Source organism: Dipodomys merriami, unplaced genomic scaffold, assembly GCF_024711535.1.
Source record: "Dipodomys merriami isolate MVZ:Mamm:240054 unplaced genomic scaffold, mDipMer1.0.p SCAF_42, whole genome shotgun sequence".
Lineage (NCBI taxonomy): Eukaryota > Metazoa > Chordata > Mammalia > Rodentia > Heteromyidae > Dipodomys > Dipodomys merriami.
Window position 1 is genome coordinate 10,622,280 of NW_027205826.1, and position 23,745 is coordinate 10,646,024.

General features: G+C 50.9%; 1 protein-coding gene across 3 annotated transcripts; it reads left to right on the forward strand.

The window, feature by feature from the left end:
- Positions 1 to 1,487: 1,487 nt before the first annotated feature.
- LOC138807440 (CMRF35-like molecule 8) lies at positions 1,488 to 18,350 on the forward strand. 3 transcript variants are annotated; one of them, XM_069993217.1, is made up of 9 exons: positions 1,488 to 1,550; positions 5,539 to 5,633; positions 5,789 to 5,994; positions 8,663 to 9,049; positions 9,644 to 9,776; positions 11,208 to 11,302; positions 15,217 to 15,254; positions 15,653 to 15,760; positions 17,125 to 18,350. In XM_069993217.1, exons 3-9 carry the CDS (start codon positions 5,934 to 5,936, stop codon positions 17,275 to 17,277), a joined length of 975 nt encoding a protein of 324 aa, XP_069849318.1. In that variant the 5' UTR covers positions 1,488 to 1,550; positions 5,539 to 5,633; positions 5,789 to 5,933; the 3' UTR covers positions 17,278 to 18,350. The 3 variants fall into 3 exon arrangements, with proteins under 3 accessions (XP_069849318.1, XP_069849316.1, XP_069849317.1); XM_069993215.1 differs by having other exon boundaries at positions 5,539 to 5,994; XM_069993216.1 differs by lacking the exon at positions 1,488 to 1,550 and adding an exon at positions 1,999 to 2,031 and having other exon boundaries at positions 5,539 to 5,994.
- Positions 18,351 to 23,745: the final 5,395 nt, after the last annotated feature.

Genomic DNA, 23,745 nt, shown 5'->3' on the forward strand with positions numbered 1-23,745 from the left:
CGTCCTTGGCTATATGCAAAGGTACCATGCCATGGATGCCTAAATTGGCAAGGGTTACTTAGGCACAGTGCAGAGGCATGCACAGGATAACCGTGGCCCTGGCCTCTGTCCTTGACCCCTTCTCCCAACCCCCAGAGAAGATAGCTAGTGTCCTCAAGGATGTCAGCTTAAGAGCTTGTTCAGCTCAGGGTTGTTCTTCGATGGCAATGATACCTGCCGTGTGTGAGAGAAGAGATTCTTGTACTCCTTGCTAGTTATTTACAAAGTTCACGACCTTTCCTACTGTATCACACTGCATAATAAAAAGCTGCTTGGGGAAAGATCTAGGGTCCTTTGTCCTCTGAGACTCTGGTTTCCCCACTTTCATTCCTGAGATTGTCCTTCCTTTCTTTGTTTCTTTCTTCTTTGTTTCTCTCTTTATTCTTTCTCTATGTTTCTTGTTTCCTTCCTTTCTTCTTTTTTGTTTATTCTTTCTTTCTCTCTGTTTCTTTTTCCTTCCTTCCTTTCTTGCTTCCTTCCTTCCTTCCTTCCTTTTCTTTCTTTCTCATATAGTGTTATCCCCCTTCTAGAAGCCTGTTCACCTTGCAGCACTGGACATGGTAGATTTTAAGACATAGCAGAGACATATAAAGGCTGTGGACCTGACACCCTCAACCTTCCTGGAATGTGGATACTGTAGAATGGTACTATGATCATTATTCTGATTTGTAAATAAAGAAGCTGAGGCTCAGAAAGGATGGTAACTCAACCAAGCCCACACCAAGTGTCCCAAGTAGAGGAAGGGAGTAAAACCCCATACCAGACCCGGATCTACTGAGTCCTTGCTTATAATCACCCTGAACTTTCACTCATTCATTCATTTATTCATTTTCAGATGAAGTTACTAGTAAGAGGATTATGGCTGGGACGTCAGATCCCATAGGCACTGCCTTTTGTCTCTTTAGGGTTCCTGTCCATTTCTAGGCAGATTTTGTGTGTGTGATCAAGAGTCTAGCCTAAATCACAATTGCCAGCTGACATCAACACTTCCTCCTCCCCACTCCTAGGCTCTGCCCGCTTTGTACCCCCACCACTGCAGCCTCCTTCCATCCTTCTCCCATCCTCCCTCTTCCTCGGGGCTCCACCCAGCCACCAGTGAAAAGCAGGGGGTGCATTTGGGTAGGGAAACTCCTCATGGCTCAGGCATGTGTGGCTCTCAAAAACTTTCCAAAGGTTTATTTTTGTTTGTTCACTTGTTTTTTTTCTCTCTCTCTGTATCACAGGCTGACCTCAGACTTTAAAATCTTCCTGTCTCAGCCTCTTAGGTGTGGCATCACAGGAAGCCCCCCAACACCCAACACACCAAAAAGTTCTAATATGTATGGCTTGAGCCTTGTCAGTGTTCTCCTAAAGAGATGTGGTTAGCCTGACTAGGAAGTGGCATTCGGCCTGTGCTCTTTCTGCTCCACCCTAGAGCCCCCTTCACCACAGGGCCATTTCTGTTTCATCCATTTAGCACCACCCCAACTCATACTCACATACCCTGACCCCTGGATGCACCATGAGGAAAGGTGAGCCTCCTCCTCTCCTAAGAGCAGGAATCCTGGGAAGGGTTTAGAGTCACATCCTTGGGTCCCTGTAGCTAAAACAAGTGCTCGGAAAGGGTTCTCACTAGCTGGGAGTCTTGGGGTGTTAGTCCCCAACGCAGAGCTTGCTGAAGCACCAAACCTTAAGGCGGTTAGGAAAGCTTGAGATTTGCTTCCATCCCTGCCTTTGTCTTCTCAGCCCTCCAGGTGAAATGAGCAGATGTTTTCTACATCTTTACACCTGTAGCCCCACCCCGGCCCTCTTCTGGGGCAGCTCAGCAGCAGCAAGAAATGGAGCAGCAGCCTGCCCACCTAGAGATCTAGTGAGTGGACAGTACCCAGTTGGTTGCAATCTTTTTGATCTGCTGACCATCTGATAAAAAAAACAAAACCCTCTGGTTTTTGTCCACTATCAGCCAGGAACCAGAGACCCCAGAGCCCAACTTTCAGCAACCACTTTCATGAGGTACTGACCACTTAGACTGCCTTGGAGATCAGATCTCCCCCTCCCCTTCCCTAGAGGGGTGTACGTGTGTGTGTGTGTGTGTGTGTGTGTGTGTGTGTGTGTGTGTGTGTGTTGGTACTGAGGTTTGAACTCTGAGCCTCCTGCTCTTGCTGTTTCATTCAAGGCTGGTTTCCTACCAGTTGAGCCACTTCTGGCTTTTTGTTAGTTAACTAGAGATAAGAAAGAGTCTCCTGTATTTGTCTGTCCTGGTTGGCTTTGAATCTTGATCTTCAGAGTTCAGCCTCCTCAGTAGCTAGGATTACAGGTATGAGTCAGCAGTACCTAGGTCAAGTATTAGATTTTGTCAAAGGCTTTTTCTTCATCTATGAGATGATGATCATGTGACTGGTTCTTTAGTTTATTAACCTGCTGTTTATGTTGAACCATCCTTGCCTTCCTGGAATAAAACCAAACCAACTTGATGATGGTATATGATCTTTTCAATGTGTTGTTGAATTCACTTTGCAAGAATTTGCATCTATGTTTATCAAAGGAATTTGTCTATAATTGTGTGTGTGTGTGTGTGTGTGTGAGAGAGAGAGAGAGAGAGAGAGAGAGAGAGAGAGAGATCAGTGATCCATGCTGCTATTGTTCCTTCTTCTGATTGTGCCACCCATCAGCTTACTCCCTCTCCCTGAACCTATTTTTCACCAAGGTATAAAGTGATATAGGGATATTGTACCCATCTTAAGTGTTCAGCTAGTTACATTTGACAGGCTTACATGATGTTACTACTACACCTTGGTTTTCCCTGCTGGGTAGGGTTTGTAAGAGGACTGGGAGACCTTTCTAGTTCTTAGATCCCAGCTGCATTTCTGTGACCTGACTGCTACACTAGGCTCTGGGCTCCTTTCTCCCATTCTGTGGGGGAGCCTAAGGCTGTGGGGCTTCCAGTGGTTCCTGATTTCCTAGAGTCTTACATTTTTACCTGGAAGAGGTCTGTTATGAGCACCATGACAAACCAGTGTGGATGGTGCCCTGGAGACTGAGGGTCACATTGAACATCCAAGTGTCTGAGCCCCTCAAGGGACCTCAAGGCTGGGTTTGATTCCCCAGGAGTGGGCAAGGAGGAAGCATGGGTCCAGCAGAGAAGCAGGTAGGCAACATGGGCTAGGTCAGGCCACTGTAGCTAGTCTCACCCATCTTCTGGAGAAGAGAAACCAGAAACTTCCAGTCCTCAGACTGGCGCTATTGCCCCTCTCCTGACAACTTGTTTTGCCCATCTGGCTCTGTTTGCTTCTTGGGGTCTTAATCACAAGTTGTATAGGTTTAGCCACAATTGAAGCACTGGTCTGCAGGGGGCATGCTCAGGCACTCTCCCTGCCCTCATGGGCTAACTCAGCTGTCAAGTTTTTCTTTCTACCATGGGGTACAGACCTGCTTCTCAGCAGGTGGGGCTCAGATTTTGAGGTACATTGGAGTGACCCATGGGCTAAGGCTGTCCCTGAGAGGTTTGGGGGCTCAGAGAAGGAAAATGGAAGAGAGGGGTGGGCACCTGCCTCTGTGCAGGCAAGGAGGTGACCCTGACTTTACCACCTTGGACCGTGAAACCCATGCGGGAGCCCCGAGTTCATCTACACCCCACATCTTTTGTGGAGACCCTCCATTTTCAGGACTCAATAGCCACTGGCATCAGCACAGCATCCTTCCCACGGGCCTCTAGTCCTGCATCCACATTGGAAAGAGCCTCTTCCTAGGTCTGGGGTTTTGTGGCTGGTGCAGGAAGCCCCTGGGAAAGGGGCTCAGCCCTTGGGTCATCCTTCCCACAAATTCCCGTTAGTGATGAGCATCAGGGAGGGACAGGAAGGCATCACTTCCTCAATATTCTGGCACCCCTTGCCACATGGTCATCTGTGTCTTTTGGGTCTGTTGGCAGGTGGGTTGAAGGAGGGGTGTGGCAGGGACTGACACGGGAAAGCTTCTCTTTCAATCATTCAGTGCCTCTCTCTGGTCCTGAGAGGAGGATTATATCCCATAGGTGATTTGCTAAGCATTCTCCTCATACCTATTGATCTAATTGTGTGTGTGTGTGTGTGTGTGTGTGTGTGTGTGTGCATGTGCATGTGTGCATGGGCATGTGTGTGTTTGCATGTGCACCCCCATACTGGGCTTGGACTCAGAGCATGGGCACAGTCTCTGAGCTTCTTTTGCTCAAAGCTAGCACTCTTCTACTACTTGAATCACAGCTCCACTTCTGACTTTTTTTTTCTGGTACTTTAGTAGTGATAAGAGCCTCATAGACTTTCCTAATTGGCCTGGTTTCAAACCTTAATCCTCAGCTCTCAGACTCTGGAGTAGTTACAGGTATAAGCCACCAGCACCGAGCTGGACACATGGATGTTGTAGGGACTCTGCTGTCTTGTCCACAGAGACTCCACCCGTACCCACATGCAGGCCATAACAGCAACCCCATCTTACAAAGACAGTCCCGTGAACATGAAACTAGCGTTTTAGATGCCAGATCAAAACTCCTGGGCTTCCACTGTCACATCTGCCCATGCCCCTACAAACCATATAAAAAGACCTAGAAGGGAGGGGGGTATGATTGGGTGGGGGGGAGGGGGGAGGCTGGGAAGGGAGGTGAAGGGTAAACAAAGGAGGAGGCTGCAATGCTTGGTAAGAAATGTATGCATTATCCTGCCCATGTAATTGTAACCCCTCTGTACAGTATGTTCTCAAATAAAATAAAATTTATTAAAAAAAAAAAAAGACCTGGAAAAGGGCAGAAAAGGACTTGCTGGGTGGCATGGGAGTCATAGGTAGGCAGTACTTTAGTTCCTCAGCAGCCATCTCCTGGGGCACAGATACAAGCTATAGTTTTTGTTTGTTTGTTTGTTTGTTTTGTTTCATTTTGCTTTTTGGTTGGTCGTGGGGCTTGAACTCTGGGCCTGGGAGGTGTCTCTCAGCTCTTCAGCTCAAGGCAAGGTCTCTACCACGTGAGCCACAGCACCACTTCTGGCTTTTTTCTTTTTGCTTATGTGGTGCTGAGGAATCAAACCCAGGGCCCCATGCATGCAAGGCAAGCACTCTACCATTGAGCCACCTTCCCAGCCCTACAAGCTATAGTTTTAAACAAAGCATTGGAGGAGGAAGATGCTGGTGGCTCGCACCAGTAATCCTAGCAACTCAGAAGGCTGAGATGTAAGGAGGTCTGAAGGCAGTCCTGGCACAATAATTAATTAATTATTCTAAAAAGGCGGGGGTCCAATGAGTCCTTGCTCAGGTCCACTGGGTACAACACCAGAGGGAAGGTCACAGCCTTCCTGAGGACCTTCCAGCCAAAGAGAAGCCATATATCCAAGACCAGGAACCACTGATGGATCCTGAGGCCACTGTGCTAACTTGGAGGGAACAGACCTAGAGCTGGGACTCCTGGGAGGGGAGTTCTGCTGGAGACCTCATAGTGGGCACTGAATGGTGGGCCCTGCAGGGTGAGCTCCACCCAGGCTCCGCTTGTTCCTCCTACAGGGCTGCCATGCTGACCACAGGGAAGCTGGGTGCCAACCAGAAGGAAATCCTGCACTCCAGTCCAGAGGATGTCTTGACAGTGGGGGAGCAGACCTGTGAGATTTGGGAGCGGGGAGAGAGGAAACCCCGGAAGGGTGTTCTCAGCTCTGGGGCACCGCTGAGTCCTGCCCACCACCCTGGGGTCCTCTCCCACCCTCTTATCAGCCTGGAGCTGCCTGAGCCCACTCAGCTTCCTCCATTTTCTCACGAGTCTCAGGAACAGAGCTTAAAGAAGCCCTAAAGGAAACAGCCAGGAGAAAAAGCAGAAGTTGGAGGCCTGGGGACTGGCCCAGCCCAGAGGGGCCCCTGGTCCACTGTTGTCTTGGCGTGGCTGCCGGTGGCTTCAGGGGGGAAAAATGAGCCCTTGGGTCCTGGCTGTGTGGCTGCCTTTGAATCTACTGCTTCTCTGGCTCCCAGGTGAGGGGTCTTCTTCCTGGGGGTTGGGGGGAGGCAGGAGATGGAAGGAGGGAGGTGGGGGGAGGCTGTGGGGAGATATCACGTGAGGCATTCAAGCCTGGACTCCTCTGTCCACACACCCTGGTGCCCTGTGTCCACCATATGGGAGGGACTGGCTGAAGGCCTCACTCCTGGGAGGGAAGGGCCAGGGTATCTCTGACTTTGGATGTACCCCAGTGTGGGGCAGGGCAGAGTGGGGGCCATGGAGAGGTGGGGGGGAGGGGAAGGTATCTGGGTCCCCCCAGCCTGGGTGAAGAGTGGCCAGGAACAGACACCTAGGTGCTATGTGTTTGGGGAAGGTGCCTGTGGGTCACCAGATTTGGGGTGTAAGAGGAAGGGTGGGGACAGGGAAAGAAGGTTTCAGTCTCTGTTAAGCAGCTCCAGCCAGGGCAACTCCAGGCTGCAGTGGAGGGACAGGAGTCCTGCGTGGAGGGGAGATGGGGCTGGGGAAGGGAACAGGTAGCAGGGCCAGTCGGGGAGAGACTTTCATGAAGCCAGAGGGTGGAAGAGTCCCATCAAGGACAAAGCCTCCTCCCTCAGATTGGTCTCTGAGTCCTCCTTACCACAGACTCCTCAAACAGTCGTGCTGTCTTGTTGGACTAAGTCCCAGAATTTCTTAGTGATAGGAAGCCAGCCTTTCTCCCATGTTCATGTGTGCCAGTACTGGGGCTTGAACTCAGAGATTCTTGCTCTTGTTTGACTCTCTTTTGTTCAAGGCTGGTGCTCTACCACTGTAATTATACTCCACTTCCGGCTTTTTGGTGGTTCATTGGAGATAACAGTCTCACAGATTTCCCTGCCTAGACTGGCTTTGAACCTCAATCCTCAGATCTCAGCCTCCTGAGTAGCCAGGATTATACGCATGAGCTCCTGGCAGTCAAGTTATTGAGACCTCATCTCAACCAGTGAAAAGCTGGATATGGTTGTGTTTTCCTGTCAGGAGAAGTATAAGTAAGAGGATCACTGGATGACTGGGCACAAATGTAAGAATAAACTATGTCAAAAATGACCAAAGCAGCAGGTACAGGAGGGAAAAACTGGGAGAGAAGGAAGGGGTGACATTGTCCAAAAAGAAATGTACTTATTACCTGACTTATATAACGGTAACCCCTCTATACATCACCTTTAGGATAACAATTTTTTTTAATCTAAAAATAGAAAGAAGCTAAGCCAAAGGGCTGTCATTGTGGTTTAAGTGGTTGCCTTGCAAATGAGAGGCCCTGAGTTCAAACCTCAGTATTGCCCCACTCCAGGGTAATAAAATGAAAGAATTCCAACCTAGGTAAAGAGTGGACCCCACCATTTCTGATGACAGGGCCTCTCGAGGGCCCCAGGAGGACAGACACACAGACATGCCTCAGCTGGGGGTGTGGCCATCCCAAGGCCAGCTCCAAGCTCCCTGATCAGGGGCAGCATTAGCTTCATGTCAGCACTCTCCCAGCTTTGTGTCTGAGAACTGGTTGAGAAAATGGCAGACATAATATTAGCAATCAGAAATGAGCTTAAGCTGGGGGCTAGTGGCTCATGCCTATAATCCTAGCAATTCAAGAGTTTAAGATGTGAGAATCATGCTTCAAAGCCAGCCCAGACAGGAAAGTCCATGAGACCCTTATCTGCAATTAACCACCAGAAAAGCCAAAAGTGAAGCTATGGCTCAAGTGGTAGAGCCATCTGCCTTGAACAAAAAAAGGTCATGGAGAACACTTAGGCCCCAGAAATCACACACACACACACACACACACACACACACACACACACACACACACACACACACACACACACATACACACACACACACACACACACACACACTATTTCTTTAAAAGGAAGGAAGGAAAAAAGAAAGAGAAAGAAAGAAAGAAAGAAGGAAGGAAGGAAGGAAGGAAAGAGAGAGAGAGAGAGAAAGGAAGGAAGGAAGGAAGGAAGAAAGAAAGAAAGAAAGGAAGGAAGGAAGGAAGGAAGGAAGGAAGCAAGAAAGAAAAAAGAGAGCAAGAAAGATCTTACCTGAAAATTAAGTGAGCAGATCTGGGCCAGCTGAGTTGAGTCTGGGTGAATGAGGGTTATTGTTACTGAGCCCTGCACTCAGAACTGTTTTGACCCACACCTTAATCAATTGTGTGCATTGCCCTTGTCAAAAAAGCCACCCTGCTCAGGTGTCTGTGGCTCACACCTGTATCTTGGCTACTCAGGAGGCTGAGATCTGAAGATCATGGTTTGAAGCCAGTCCTGGCAGGAAAGTTCTTGAGACTCTTTTCTCCAATAAACTATTCAAAAAAGCTGGCAGTGGTGCTGTGTCTCAAGTGGTAGAGCGCTCACCTTGAGGAATAGAAGCTCAAGGACAGTGCTGAGGCCCAGAGTTCAAGCAGCCAGATCTGCACAACAAAACAAAAGGCCTCCCTGCTTGGGTCTGGCTCCTCTCCCCCAGTGGGACCAGATGGGCTTGTGGTGGCTGCTGGGGGAGGGGCAGCATGTGTGAAAGCAGGGTGAGACTCTGGGGGACTGAGGCTGAGGGCAGACACTGCTGGGTCAACCTCTTGGGTTGCTGGAGTGGTGCAAAGGGGTGATCTGGCTTGGAGGCCCTGACCCCGCCCATCTGTGAAGGCCTAGAACTGGGGCTTGTGTTTTCCAGGCTGCTGTCTTCTGAAAGGCCCCAGGACAGTGACAGGCACCCAGGGAGGATCCCTGAGCCTGCAGTGCTGGTATGAGGAGAAATACAAGACATATAACAAATACTGGTGCAGAAGCTCAAGTGTGCTAGGACGATGTCAGAATACTGTGAAGACCAAAGACTCAGAGAGAGAAGTGAGCAGAGGCAGAATGTCCATCAGTGACCATCCTGAGAACCTCACCTTCACTGTGACCTTGAAGAACCTCTCTCTGGAGGACTCAGGCTCTTACTGGTGTGGGATTCATATACCCTGGCATGAAGGACTGGATGACTACATCCAGGTTTCGGTGTCTGTGCTCTCATGTGAGCCCCCCTCCTACCAGCCCCAGGGCTGCCGCAGAAGCTCAGGTGGGAGAAGCTGGGGCAGGAATCAGATCAGAGCCTGGGAGCCATTCTGGAGGGGGAGAAGGAGAAAGAGAGGTAGAGAGGGGGGAGGGAGGGAGAGAGGGTGGGGAGAGAGAGGGAGAGAGGGGGAAAGAGAGAGAAGAAATAGAGAGAGAAAGAGATAGAGACAGAGACAAAGAGACAGAGAGAGAAACAGAGAGAGAGACAGGGACAGGCAGGGACCCGATGGTGAAGGTGCTTTGTGCAGAGCGGGCTTGGACAAGTGACAAGTCAGATTTGCAGTTAGATAATCATGTCCAGTGGAGTGTGGCTGGGGCTGGCTGGGCCCCAGGGTAGGATGGGGAGGTGACTGGGGCTCTGGGCAGGACCTGCCTTCAGGAGCAGGACACAGTTGGGCCTGTTGGGGGTGGGGCAGTACCTGAAGCCCTTTGGGAAATAATCACTGGGGCCAGGAGGGTCCTGGGGTGGCTCTGGCCCAGGTTTCCATCCTGTTCCATTCTGAGCGAGTACTGAGTATGAAATCAAACCCAAAAGGCCTTGCCAGTGATGAGGGAATGGAGGAGATGGCTGAGTCTGATTGGTGATTTTTGCTTCCAGTAACAACACCAGTAGCCAAGACCTCAACAACCACAACCAGAGCTCCTACTGTGCCACCCACCAGCCCAGCTGAAAACCATCCTACCCAAGGATCAAGCAGCCAGGGGAATAACCACAAGGGCCAGGGCCCATGGTAAGGCCCCAAGTCCCTGACCTCACACAACCCTGAATGTCCAGAGTACCTGGTTCTCAGATAAGTAAAGTGAGGTGCAGAGGGGTAAAGCAATTTTCCAGTTGCATGGCTTCATGATGGAGGGTTGGGTTCAGTTTTACCCAAACCCTGAAATCTTGGGTTCTTTCTCTAAGAAGGGCTTCCTAATTTGGGGGCAGGCAGGGTAGGGGGGGGGTGCTCACTTACCCCACAGATATTGTTTTGTTTTGTTTGTTTGTTTTGGGTCCGGTCGTGGGGCCTGAACTCTGGGCCTAGGCGCTGTCCCTCAGCTCTTCAGCTCAAGCCTAGCGCTCTACCACTTGAGCCACAGTGTCACTTCCAGCTTTTTTCTTTTTGCTTATGTGTTGCTGAGGAATCGAACCCAGGGCCTCAGGCATGCAAGGCAAGCCCTCTACCAGTGAGCCACCTTCCCTGCCCCCCCACAGATATTCTGACAACATCTGACTTGAGAAAATAGTTATGAGGCATTTCTGGGGTTTGGATACTCCCCATTCTGACACCACTGGCCACTGCAATTTCACCCTGGTGCTGCCACAGACTCCACAGCCCAGAGCCACGACCACCCCCAAGGGAAGCCCAGGCTACCCCACTCCAGTTGCCTTGGGTCGAGTCATTCATTAGACTCAGAACTCCCACCGTTTCCTCACGAAGGCTAAAATGATCCAGATCGACTTAAGAAAGAGACCCATGGTGAGGGCTAGATCCTGTACCTCGGTGATGGGGTCAGGGATCCTGGGATCTCCAAGCACTGACCCACTAGAAGCAACCGGCCCTCCTTGGTTGGGGTTTTACTACCTGGACTGTGATTGGTTGAATCACTAACACGTGACTGCCATTCATCCTGACATTCAGTCCCTTTCCTTTCCCTGGAGGCGGGGCTAGTCAAAACCCAGGTCCTATCCCTGGTCTTCTCAGTTTACTCAAGGGTGACCCACAAGCAAATATACTTGTAGGACCTGGGACAGAGGCCAGTCACATAGCTCAAGCCCTTCATCTCAACCCAATCAGAGTCCTAGCCAGAGTCTCAGGGTTAATGTCAGACAAGGAAAAATTCAGGCCTCCAATATTCCACTTCCAGAGTTTATTGTGCAGGTGCCCAGGAGAGGCAGAGGTCAGCCTGGAGTTTGTGCAGTTCTGTGTGTGTGTGTGTGTGTGTGTGTGTGTGTGTGTGTGTGTGTGTGTGTGTGTGTGTGTGTGTGTGTGTGTGTGTGTGTGTGTGTTGTAAGCGTCTGACTGCATACATCTATTTGAAAGCTCATGAGAGAGCTGGGATGTGGCTCAGTGGTCGAGCACTTGCTCAGCCTGTGCAAGGCCCCTGGTGCTAACTCCAGCACCACCAAAAGAGCTGGAAGTCAGGGAGGCTGGTGTCCTCACGGCCCACTCCGTCCCCAGGCTCCTCACACTGCTCTCCTTGCTGGTGCTCCTGCTGCTTCTGCTTGTGGCCACTGCACTGCTGGTCTGCAGGATGCTTCAGAGACGGGTCAAAGGTGAGTTTGCTCTCGCCCTGCTCCCACCACCCCACAGGGGCACAGCCTGACCGCAGGGTCTTCGTCAGTGAATACAAACCTCAGACCACCCAGACCACATACAAACCTCAGACCACCCGGACCACATAACCCGATGGGACCCCAGAGCAGCTCTCCAGGCTGGAAGGTGGTGGTCTAAAGGAGCCATGTTTGCTGGGGATGTGCAGATGCTGACTCCTGGACAGCTCCTTCTGGTTTAAAGCCTTTACATGACCTCCACTCGCCCAAAATGCTGCCCTGTAGGCAGTCGGGCCTCTACCATGTGGTCTTTTTTATTTTACTTTTCCATGTTGGTGCCAGTCCTGGGGCTCGAACTCAGGGACTGGGTGCTGTCCCTGAGCTTTTGTGCTCAAGGCTAGTGCTCTACCACATGACCCGCTTCTGGATTTTTTTTTAAATTAATTTGAGATAAGAGTCTCATGGATTAGCCGGGCGCCGGTGGCTCACGCCTGTTGTAATCCTAGCTACTCAGGAGGCTGAGATCTGAGGATCGAGGTTCAAAGCCAGCCCGGGCAGGAAAGACTGTGAGACTCCTATCTCTAATAAACCACCAGAAAACCAGAAGTGGCACTGTAGCTCAAGTGGTAGAGCGCTAGCCTTGAGCTGAAGAGCTGAAGGACAGCGCCCAGGCCCAGAGTTCAAGCCCCACAACCGACAAAAAAAAAAAAAAAAGAGTCTCATGGATTTTCCTTCCCTGGCTGGGTTTGACCTGAGATCCTCAGATCTCAGCCTCCTGAATAGCTAGGATTACAGACGTGAGCCACCGGTGCCCCACTTTAAGCCCCTTCTTACAATTGCTTTTCCTTCTGTGTTTGGTCTAAAGCTGGAGTGCCATCCCTTGCCTCTCCCTGGCTCATCCCTTCTGAACTCTAAGGGCTGCCACCAGATTTCCTTCCCCCAGGACCTTCCCTGTGTGTGCCCAGGCTCCTGTGGCATCTCCTGGGTGGGCTCTCTGTGGCTTGGCTGTCATTGCCACTTCCCTGGCAAACCTGTGTGCACTCCTTCAGGTCCTGGCCGTGACTCTGGAAGGTTTGAGGGCAATACCTGCTGATCGGGGTGTGGTTTAATAGCTCTGTACCAGCTGTACACTGGTGGTTCATGCCTGTAATCCTAGCTACTCAGAAGCTGAGATCTGACATTCATGGCTTGAAGACAGCCTGAGCAGGAAAGTCTGTGAGACTCTGATCTCCAATTAACCACCCAAAAGCTAGAAGAGGAGCTGAGGCTTAAGTGGTAGAGCACCAGCCTTGAGCCAAAAAAATCTAAGGGACAGTGCCGATGGGGACTGAGTTCAAACTTCTGTTATTGTGTGTGTGCATTAGTACCAAGAGAGAGAGAGAGAGAGAGAGAGAGAGAGAGAGAGAGAGAGAGAGAGAGAGAGAGAGAGAGAGAGAGAGAGAGAGAGAGCTCCATGCCAGAAGAACATGCTAGATTATTACAGAGACAGGACAGGTGGAGATTTAGCCTCCTCTGCTTGGCAGGCGGTTCCCAGCCATCTCCAGGGAGCCTCAGTCTTTCTCCCTGGGTTGAGCCTTTGGGTGGAGATTTGAGGATTTTGGGGACCCCCAGCAAAGGAGGGGGATTCTCAGCTCAGCCCTTTAGATTCTTGTACCCCAATGCAATAGATTTCCAGGTAGAGAGACAGGGCAAGGCAGATTTACTCAGCAAGTAAAGCAAAAAGAACAGCTGTATTTCAGGGCTGCAGGCATGGCTCAAGTGACAGAACACCTGCCTTGCGAGTGTAAGGCTCTGAGTTCCATCCCCAGAATTGAAAAACAATGACAACAACAATAAAAACAACGAAGCAGATGTGCTTCGCAGGCAAGGCACTGGATGTGGGAAGGCAAAGCTTAATTGGGTGCAAACAGATGAAGTTGGTACACTGAGCATTCGAACGTCAGGGGTGCCGCTGCTAGATGAAATGGCTGAGGGTGCGCTGGCTGACCATAATCTCAGCTCTGTTTCTGCCAGGGGTCCCAGGAAGGTGTTACAGCTGCCATCACTGGAAGTGATCTGATACTCTGATCTGGGGTTCAGCCTCTTTATCGGAGGTGCTGCCTTCGTTTTAGGGGGTATTCTGCTGTTCATCAGGGAAGGGGGTAATTTTAGCCCTTTTGTTATGAAGATGTTCTCTATCAGGCGCGCGAGCGCGTGTGTGTGTGTGTGTGTGTGTGTGTGTGTGTGTGTGTGTGTGTGTGTGTGTGTGTGTGTGAGAGTCGTGGGGCTTGAACTCTGGGCCTGGGCGCTGTCCCTGTGCTCTTCAGCTCAAGGCATTCTATCACTTGAGCCAAAGCACCACTTCCGGTTTTCTGGTGGTTCATTGGAGATAAGAGTCTCACGAACTTTCCTGCCCAGTCTGGCTTTGAACCACAATCCTTAGATCTCAGCCCCCTGAGTAGCTAGGATTACAGGCGTGAGCCATCTGTACCTGGCTTATCTATGACTCTGGATGTGCCCAGGATCCAGTGACAAGAGAAGAGAGATCTAGGAAGAAGTGGGGGCAGTCATGTCAGAATTTTTATCCTGTTTTTAGTTTATTTGTGGGCTAGCCTAAGAAGTGCAGGGTATTTTGTTGTCTTGTTTTGTTGTGCCAGTATTGGGACTTGAATTCAAGGTCTGGACACTTTGCTTTATTTGCTCAAAACTGGTGTTCTACCGCTTGAGTCACAATTTCACTTCTAGTTTTTTGGTGGTTGATTGGATATTTGAGTCTCACAGATTTTCCTGCCTGGGCTGGCTTTGAGCCACTATCCTCAGATCTCAGCCTCCTGAGTAACTAGGATTACAGGTGTGAGTCACCAGCACCCATCTCTTGCAGTTTTTTAAGGATCCATTATAACGGATTCTCAGGGTAAATGACTTTATTTTACTATTTTATTTCATTGAGACAAGGCCTTGCTTTGTAGCCCAGGCTGGTATCCAATTCTGAATTCCTCCTCAAGTGCTGGTGTTACAGGCATGCACCCCCACACCCGACCTCTCAGGGCAATCTTTGTCCATCGTGGCTAACAATCTCTGCTGGGCAGCAGAGGTGGGCTTGCATATCACGTACTCCACAGCTGCGGAGGCAGGGATCAGGGGACGCAGCCGCACGCTCACCCCTGGCGGCTTTTGGGGTGGCTTGCCAGAAAGGTCAGCCTCAGCTGACCTCAGCACTCGTGTGGAAAGAGAATCACTTCCTCTTCCCATCGGTCTGCCCCTGCTGTGTCCCCTGAAGCCTTTTCTCAGGAGGTTCAGTCCTCACGTGGAAATGGGCCCCGCCTGCACATGGGGTTTCCCAGACTTAGCTCTGGGAGTTCCAGGGGACCCTTGGGGTGCCCTTTCACCTAGAAAAGCTCTGGATCCTCAAGTAGCCTCTGTGTGTGTGTGTGTGTGTGTGTGTGTGTGTGTGTGTGTGTGTGTGTGTGTGTGTGTGTGTGTGTGTGTGTGTGTGTGTGTGTGTGTGTGTGTGTGTGCAGGTAGTGAGGCTTGAACTCAGGGCCTCACACTCTTCACTTGGCTTTTTTGCTCAAGGCGAGTGCTGTGTCACTTTGAGCCCCAGCTGCACTTCCATTTTTCTGGTGGTTCAAAGCCAGGCCAGGCAGGAAAGTCCGTGAGACGCTTATCTCCAATAAACCACCAGAACTCAGCCTTCTGAGTAGTTAGGATTACAGGCATGAGCCCCTGGCACCCAGCCATAATTTCTCTTTTAAACCTATAATTTTACACTTCATATACTATCTTTTCTCCTGCTAGTAAATGTTCTAGAGACTATGGCTGAGGTCTTCAGAGAAGAGCCTTTCTGAGAGAGAGGGGGGAGGGGAGCGCATAAGGGTTCCTGCTTCTGCTGTGTTCCTTTGTTCTAGGGTCCACCTCCCTCTTCTCTTGTCTCTTAGCTCGTGAACCTCCAGATCTGTCACAGAGCCTCAGGCAGGTAAGGGGGGCTGTGGTAGGCGGTTCCCCAGGGAGGGGAGCCTGGCGATGGGTGGGGGGCGTGGTCAGACATTCCCATGAGCCTGTGGAGGTGAAGGTAGCTGTGGGGAGGGGGCATGTGGTCAGGGCAGAGAAAGCACTGGTCACTGGGGTCTGTGTGGGGTTCTGGCCATCTGCTCTGTCCCCCTGTGGGGAGAGTGGAAGAGGGAGAGACACAGGAGCTGACCTCACTGGGGAGCACCCGCTGCCTGGAGAGGACTGAGGGTGGTGGCCCCGTGGGAAGGGTGAGCTGGCACCCGGATCCCAGGGAGGGGGGCGCTGGAGCTGTCTGCAGAGAAGCAGGGGGAGAGGGGGGCTGGGGCAGGGACCCCAGGACACCTCCTGTCCACCCCACCGTAGGCTGCCGAGCCGAGCGAGCCCCAGTACGCCAATCTACAGCTGCACACATGGGCCCTGCGGGAAGGGCCAGCGCCACCCAGGCGGGTGGAGGTAGAATACAGCACCGTGGTGAGTGGAGCCTGGCCGGTGGGAAGGAAGCGCGCGGGAGGTGGCAATGGGCAAAGGGGAGGCAGGGCCTGGTCCAGGCCGGCCTCACAGAGAGGCCAGGGTGGAGGCTCGGAGAAGAGCTTGGGGTCATTGTGGCTGGAGGTTGGGATTATAGGAATGGCCAGGACAGAGCATGTATTATGAATATGCATACCACAGCTCCAAGGTGAAGGGTCATGACCTTCTGTGTTGCTCCCCAGTCGTTGCTCTCTACTCTGCTTCTTAGATTTCTGCCCAGGACCCTGTGTGGCCAACACGTCGCCCACATGGTCACTTAAAATGGGATGATGGGATGGGATCTATGCGGGAGATTCAAGCAAGGCTGGGAAGAGACACATTCAGATGGGGGGTATCGGGGTGGGGGGCCAGGGCCCTCCAATCCTCCAAGTCCCAACTCCAAGCCTACAAGAAGAAAAGCTCTTCTCAGACCTGCTGAGGGATCATGGAGGTTGCTGGTGGAGGCTGATTGACTGACACCATTGCTGGAATGTTCTAGAAAAGTGACTCATCTCCTTATCTAATCTGTCTATTCTGGTACCATTTACCCCAGATGGCTGTGTCTACTCCATGTAAGGGAACTGGGGCATCTTGTCCTGCACCCCTCGGGATCCAGAACACCATGTCCCCTCTGCCTGACCTGTCACCTTGCCTGTTGGCTGGGAGCCCAGCACCCCACTTTTACCCCCAGGGTCTCAGAGTCCCTGGCTGTGGCTAGTTCCTGGATGGTCACGTGTCTTCAGACTCAGACACACGTCTAAAGGCCCCATCTTTCCTCGGGTCACACGGCCTCCAGTCCTCTAGGGCTCTGGGACCAGCCTGAGCCTGGCGTGTGACTCACCATGAGGAAGAGGATGGAGGCAGATCTCCCTTCCACCAGGCCCCTTGGAGATAAGGCCCAGCCTGTGTCCCCAGCACTAGGATCTAACCACAGAGCTACAACCCCACAGGGGCCCGTCTGCCAGCTGCGCTCTTCCTAGAGGGCCAGGGTCCCCACAGCCACTTCCGAGCCCACAGAAAGGGGACCCCGTTGTAACATTGTCAGGTCACACCATCAAGGGAGCCCCAAGGCACTTGGGGGAGCCCCACCAGTGCTCTAACCCTCTCCAGGCCTCAGTGTCCTTGTAGAATGGACCTGGACAGTCCACCCCGGGGGCCCCAGGAACACCCCCACCCCAGCCCCGGTGGAGAGGAGGAGCTGGGTGGGCAGGAGCGCAGAGCCCAGTCCTGGAAAGAGCGTGAGGCCCAGAGGCTGGGGCCTCCCGTGATGCAGCCTACCCACCCCCTCCCTTGTTCACCCTCCCTGAGCCTGAGCTCTCTCCCCACAGGCTTGCCCCACCACGGAAGATCTTCACTATAGCTCAGTGGTGTTTAACGCTGAGAAGCAGGACTCAAACACCAAGAGACCCCAGGAGGAAGCAGAGTACAGCATGATCCAGAAGCCGGGGAAAACCCCTAGGCCTCCCCCACCACCCTCTTAGCCCTCTCCCCTCCCAGGCTCCTGGGCTCCCCATTGGCTGCTTCTCCCGGGCTTCACTGAGGCGTCGCAGGGACAGCAGGAAGCTCCTTTCTTTCTTTCTTTCTTTCTTTCTTTCTTTCTTTCTTTCTTTCTTTCTTTCTTTCTTTCTTTCTTTCTCCCTTCCTTCCTTCCTTCCTTCCTTCCTTCCTTCCTTCCTTCCTTCCTTTCTTTCTTTCTCCTTTTTTTTTTTTTGTCAGTCATAGGGCTTGAATTCAGCGCCTGAGTGCTGTCCCTGAGCTTGTTTGGCTCAAGGCTAGCGCTCTACCGCTTGAGCCACAGCGCCACTTCCAGTTTTTCTGAGTATTGTTGGAGATAAGAGTCTCACGGACTTTTTTTGCCCCAGTTGGCTTCAAACCACAATCCTCAGACCTCAGCCTCCTGAGTAGCTGATGACAGGCGTGAGCCACAGGTGACTGGTGCAGGAAGCTGGTTTCTCTTTGTCTCTGCTTCATTCCAGCTCAGTCCATGTGGCTCCAGGAAATGACGTGGCTTACAGAGGTCCTGCAGAGAGCCCTGTAAATCTCAGCCCCCCTCTGCAATGGCTGGGGGAGGAGGAGAACAGAGAGGAGAGCCCAGAGCATGCAGAGGGACAGGAGACCCCCAGGGGGACACAAAGTATCAGCTTCCATTCAGCGTTGTCACCCATTAGGAAACAGGTCTAGAGAGAACAGCCCGGCCCATGGTTCCAGTATCTTTCAGCAAGTTCCTCCAGTCTCTTTGGTTTGTTTTATTTTATTTTTGTCATTCGTGGGGCTTGAACTCTGGGCCTAGGCGCTGTCCCTCAGCTCTTCAGCTCAAGGCTAGCGCTCTACCACTTGAGCCACAGAGCCACTTCCGGTTTTCTGGTGGTTCATTGGAGATAAGAGTTTCATGGATGTTCCTGCTCGGGCTGGCTTTGAATGGTGACCCTCAGATCTCAGCCTCCTGAGTAGCTAGGATGACAGGCGTGAGCCACCAGTGCCCAACTTATTTTTTTTTTTTAATGTAACAGAGAGAAATAAAGTTCAGATCATCTTCTAAGACAGAATAAACAAGTTTCTTAAATGGTGCCTGCTACATTCACTCAACCCCATAGTACAAGAAGCGCCTGGCATTGATGGCAGGCAAACACAGAGGAGCTTAGAGGGCCCAGGGATTGGAGACAGCCTGGGAGGTGTCATCGCTGGGTAAGAAGGGGTTGGTCACAGCTGCTCAGTCCCCAAGGGGGAAACTCAGAGGTTTTCTTGAGTAGAGATTTTTTTTTTTTTTGGTCAGCCGTGGGGCTTGAACTCTGGGCCTGGGCGCTGTCCTTCAGCTCTTCAGCTCAAGGCGAGCGCTCTACCACTTGAGCTACAGTGCCACTTCCGGTTTTCTGGTGCTTTATTGGAGATAGGAGTCTCACGGTCTCTCCTGCCCGGGCTGGCTTTGAACCACGATCCTCAGATCTCAGCCTCCTGAGTAGCTAGGATTACAGGCGTGAGCCACCAGCGCCCGGCTCGAGTAGAGATTTTTAACTTGGAAGCAAGTAAAGACCCAGGCTGTCTGGGAACTGTGGCAGCCAGCAGTGGCTTTAAACTTAGATTTACTACCCTTTCAGCTTGTAAATGGTTTTCTTTTAACTGTGTGTGTGTGTGTGTGTGTGTGTGTGTGTGCGTGTGCACACACATGCGCACGCCACTTCTAGTACTGAGATTTGAACTCAGACCTGGGAGCTACTCCTTAGCTTATTCACTCAAGGCTAGTGTTCTACCACTTGAGCTACACCTCTACTTCTGGCTTTTTGCTGGTTCATAAATATAAGAGTCTCATGGACTTTCCTGCCCAGGCTGGCTTCAAACCTCAATCCTCAGATTTCAGCCTCCTCAGTAGCCAGGATTACAGGCATGAGCTACCAAGCCTGGCTCTACAACTCTTCATACATTTGCAGTAAGGATAAAATATAGCAAAGCAAACCATAGCAACAAACACAAATGCAATTATTACAAAATATTACCTCCTCCCATAGAGTTCACACACACACACACACACACACACACACACACACACACACACACACACACACCGCAGTGATTCCAGCAAAGCTGTCCTTTCTTCCTGCCCTGGCACACACATGTGTGACACATATGTACATGCATGTGTACACAAAACATAATTAAAGAAAAAAATACATGGCATGCCAGGTGCTGGTGGCTCACACCTACAATCCTAGCTACTAAGGAGGCTGAGATCTGAGAATCTGAGGAGCCATAGCAAGCAAGATGAAGAATAAAGATGGGCCAGGCCTGAATACTCGAGGTTTAGGAAATGGCCTCAAGCTGGAGTGGCTGGTAGGCAGGAGGCAGCAGCAGTATTGTGAGTTCCAGGTCAGCCTGAGCTACAGAGTGAACCTCTATCTCAAAATAAAGAAGAAAAAGGAAGAAGAAAAATGGCCTCAAGCCTGGGTCTCTTTATCACCCTTACACCTCCGTAGTTTACTGTTTGTGCAAACACAAGATCCAACCAGAGATTAGAAACTACATGTCGCCCCCCTGTGCCCACATGTGGAACTACACGTCCTTGATCCCAATGAGTGGCCAACACTTCCATCAGTCTGTTGTCCTTTGCGTGTTGTTCTCCAGATTTCTTTAACAGACATACATTCATCCATAAACCCAGGCTGCCATCATGCATCTGAAGGCCAGGCCGAGGCCCAACCCTGGGTGGGAAGGGCCAGGCCTGCTTTGCAGGTCCTCAGACAGTTTCATGGTAGCAATGAGCAGGGTCCTTTATCCCAAATATCCTCTCTTCCTCCCTCTCTTCCCTCCTCCTTCCCTCCTTCTTTCCTTTCTTTATTCCCTCCTCCATCCCTCCCTTCTTCTCACCCTCCCTCTCTCTTCTTTCTTTCCTTCCTTCCTTCTTTTCCCCCTCCCCCTTCCCTTCTTTGCTTCCTCTCTGTCTTCCTTTCAGCATGTATGGAGTCTGCAGTGGGGACACAGTGCAGAAGGAGCTTCAGAATGTCCCAGCAATATTTCATAAGTTTCAAGAAGAAGGCCACACACGAGTCCAGGTAGCAGAGGGACAGGCACACATCCCAACATAGGAGGGCCAGTGGGCATCAGGGTAACTTCTTGAATGGCTCGCAGATGAGGGGGAGCCTCACAAGGGAAGAGTGAATGAACCCCCAAACACCAGGAAGGTACCCAGCAAGCCAAGAGGATGGGCGCAGGGGAGAAGAGCTGGCTCCTACACACACACACACACACACACACACACACACACACACACACACACACACACACACACACACACACACACACACATTACACACCAGTCCAGTCCAGAAAAGAAAGCCAAGGCCAAGCCAGAAAAGAAAGCCAAGGCCAAGCCAATATAACACAGGGATGACACTCAGGGGCTTAGAGTTCAGAATGTTGGAAGTTTGTTTTTAATACTAAGAACTATAGGAGAACATCTATTCATTGTAGAAAAGTTAGAGAAAACCAGGTACCAGTGGCTTACACCTGTAACTAGCTACTCAGGAGGTTGAGATCTAAGGCTAAGATCTAACTGCAGTTCAAAGCCAGCCCAGGCAGGAAAGTCTGTGAGACTTTTCTCTCCAATAAATACTCAGGAGAAGCCAGAAGTGATGCTGTGGCTCTCGTGGTAGAGTGCTAACATTAAGCAGAAGAAGCTCAGCGACATCACCCAGGCCCAGAGTTCAAGCCCCAGGACCAGCAAAAGAAAAGTTAGAGAATATAGACAAATAGACTTTATATTTTTTTAATTTTTTAAAAAATGTTATTGTAAAGATGATGTACAGAGGGGTTACAGTTACATAAATCAGGTACTGAGTACATTCCTTTTTTAACAGTGTTCACCCCCTCTCTCTCCCAATGTTCCTCTGCTGACCCCCAGAATATGACAAATTTTCCATGCTTGTAATCCCAGCAAGATCAAAGTTCAAGGCCAGCTCAGGCAAAAAGTAATGCCCTGCTCGGCACTGGTGGCTCATGCCTCTAATCAATCCTGGCTACTAGGAAGGCTGAGATCTGAGGATTGCAGTTCAAAGCCAGCCTGGGCAAGAAAGTCCACGAGACTCTTATCCCCAATAAACCTCCTGAAAACCAGAAGTGGCGCTGTGACTCAAAGTGGTAGAGCACTAACCTTGAGCATAAAAGCTCAGGGACAGCGCCCAGGCCCTGTGTTCAAGTCCTACGATGCAGGGGGGGGTGAGGAGGGATGCAAGGGGGCGTGGCGTAAGACCCCATCTTAACCAATAAGCTGGGCATTGGTGGTGAGCATCTGCCACCCCAGTAGTGTGGGAGGACTCAGGAGGAAGATCTCCATCTGAAGTCAGGAAAAAGCAAAGCATGGGACTCCACTGGAAAAGAAACTAAAGCAGAAAGGACTAGAGGAGTGGTTCAGCTGGAAGAGCACCTGCCTAGCTAGAGCAAGGCTCTTGGTTAATCTTTGGATGAGATTGTTTTCTGTTGCAGCGGGCATTGTACACATTGTTGGATGTTTTGGGGAACCCCAGCCTCTCGTAGCTACCAGAGGTTACCCCCTATACACAACAATTGGGACAACCAGAATTGTCCTCGGCCATCGCCAGATGTGGGCAGAAATCGCCCCCATTGGGCACCATGGGTCTGGAGGGTTTGTGGGCTTGTTAAGGAAAAGCTAAGCGGGAGCCCCGCTCTCCCTTCCTCAACTCCTCCCTCCCCGTCCTCAGTGCTGATTCTAGTGTCATTACTCCCATTCTCTCAGAGCCAGCCCCATCAACTACGCCCATTTTTTGTTTTTTATTTTTTATTTTTTGCTGGAACTCAGGGCCTGGGCGCTGTCCCTGAGCTTCTTCTTCTTTTTTTTTCTTTCTGTAGGTCGTGGGGCCTGAACTCTGGGCCTGGGCGCTGTCCCTCAGCTCTTCAGCTCAAGGCTAGCGCCCTACTACTTGAGCCGTAGCACCACATCTGGCTTTTTTCTTTTTGCTTATGTGGTGCTGAGGAATCGAACCCAGGGCCTCATGCATGCAAGGCAAGCGCTCTACCACTGAGCCACCTTCCCAGCCCCCTGAGCTTCTTTTGCTCAAGGCTAGTGCTCTACCACCTGAGCACCACTTCTGGCTTTTTCTGAGTGCTTAATTGGACATAAGAGTCTCATGGGCTTCAAGCAGCGATCCTCAGATCTCAGCCTTCTGAGTAGCTAGGATTACAAGTGTGAGCTACTGGCACCTGGCTTACACCCAACTTTTAAAAAGTCATTTCCTCCCCCACTTACTTAGCATCTATTTACTATCTACTAGGATGCTCTCAGCTTGCCATGAGGAAGTAAACAAGCCAAGTTCCTTCTCCACAGGCCTCCTCTTCTCTTTCCTTCCCCCTCCCCTCTCTGATTTCCTCCTCCTACTCCCCCTTCCTCCTCCGCTTCCTCCTCTCCTGTCACCAAAAACAAAGGTTTGTTGGTAACCACAAAACATACAGAAAAAGTGTCTATCCACACAATTCAGCCTTCAGAAAGGGGAAATTCTGTCATATGTTAGAGGAGAGATGCATCTTAAGGGTATGAGGTTAAGCAAGGCAAACTAGCCACAGAAGGGCAAGTAATGCATCATCCTGCTTATGCGCAATGTTTCGCAGAAGTCAACAAAGGTGTAGAAGCAAAAAAGCAAAATGGCAGTAACCAGGGGCTCAGTAAAGCGAGGGAAGGAATTGTATTCACTGGGTTTGGAGTTTGAGAAAGTTTAGAGTTTGAAAAAGTTCTAGAGAAAGTTCTAGAGGTCTGCTTCAGTGTGCCTATCATGAACAGTTTTGTAAGGTACAAAGAAAGCTTTGCTAAGCAGAAAGATTTCATATCAAGCATTAAATGCTGCTGGCCATGATGTGTGCTAAACCAGCATGGATGAGTCCTGGAACGCAGGTAGTCAGAACTTCTTTTTCATGCCATTTCTGGGGCTTGAACGCAAGACCTGGGCATTGTTGCTGAGCTGTTTTTGCTCAAGGCTAACCCTCTACCACTTAAGCCACAGCTCTGCTTCTGGCTTTTTGGTGGTTCATTGCAGATAAGCGTCTCATGAGACTTTCCTGCCCAGGCTGCCTTTGAACTGGGATCCTCAGATCTCAGCCTCCTGCTGGGTTTGCAGGCCTGAGCCACCAGTGCAGGACAGGAAGCTTGCTTTCTGATGAGGCTGCACCCTATCCAAGGGTATCATTTTGTGGTGAGGTGATTAAAAGCAAATTTCCATTCCCCATTTTTAATTACAGATATAACTTTAAATTTTCAAATTATTTTAGAACATTATTTGAAAGAGATGGCATCGTTTCCCTGGGGCAAAACTGCTCCTGGTTCCCTGTCCCCACCCCCCACCAGGCAGCTCCCCCAGCTCAGTGGGACTTGGGGAGAGGCCCTGCCCCCATCCTGCTGTCTCCCTCAGGAAGTACACCAGAGTGGGGACAAGTGGGTGTCCAGAGCACCG

What these genes read in the sequence shown, in the direction of transcription:
- LOC138807440 (XM_069993215.1), top strand. Translation starts at nt 5,934, where the DNA reads ATGAGCCCTTGGGTCCTGGCTGTGTGGCTGCCTTTGAATCTACTGCTT. An exon ending in ACTGCTTCTCTGGCTCCCAG is followed by an intron (nt 5,995 to 8,662) that starts GTGAGGGGTCTT and finishes TGTGTTTTCCAG; the next exon opens with GCTGCTGTCTTCTGAAAGGC. An exon ending in GGGCTGCCGCAGAAGCTCAG is followed by an intron (nt 9,050 to 9,643) that starts GTGGGAGAAGCT and finishes TTTTGCTTCCAG; the next exon opens with TAACAACACCAGTAGCCAAG.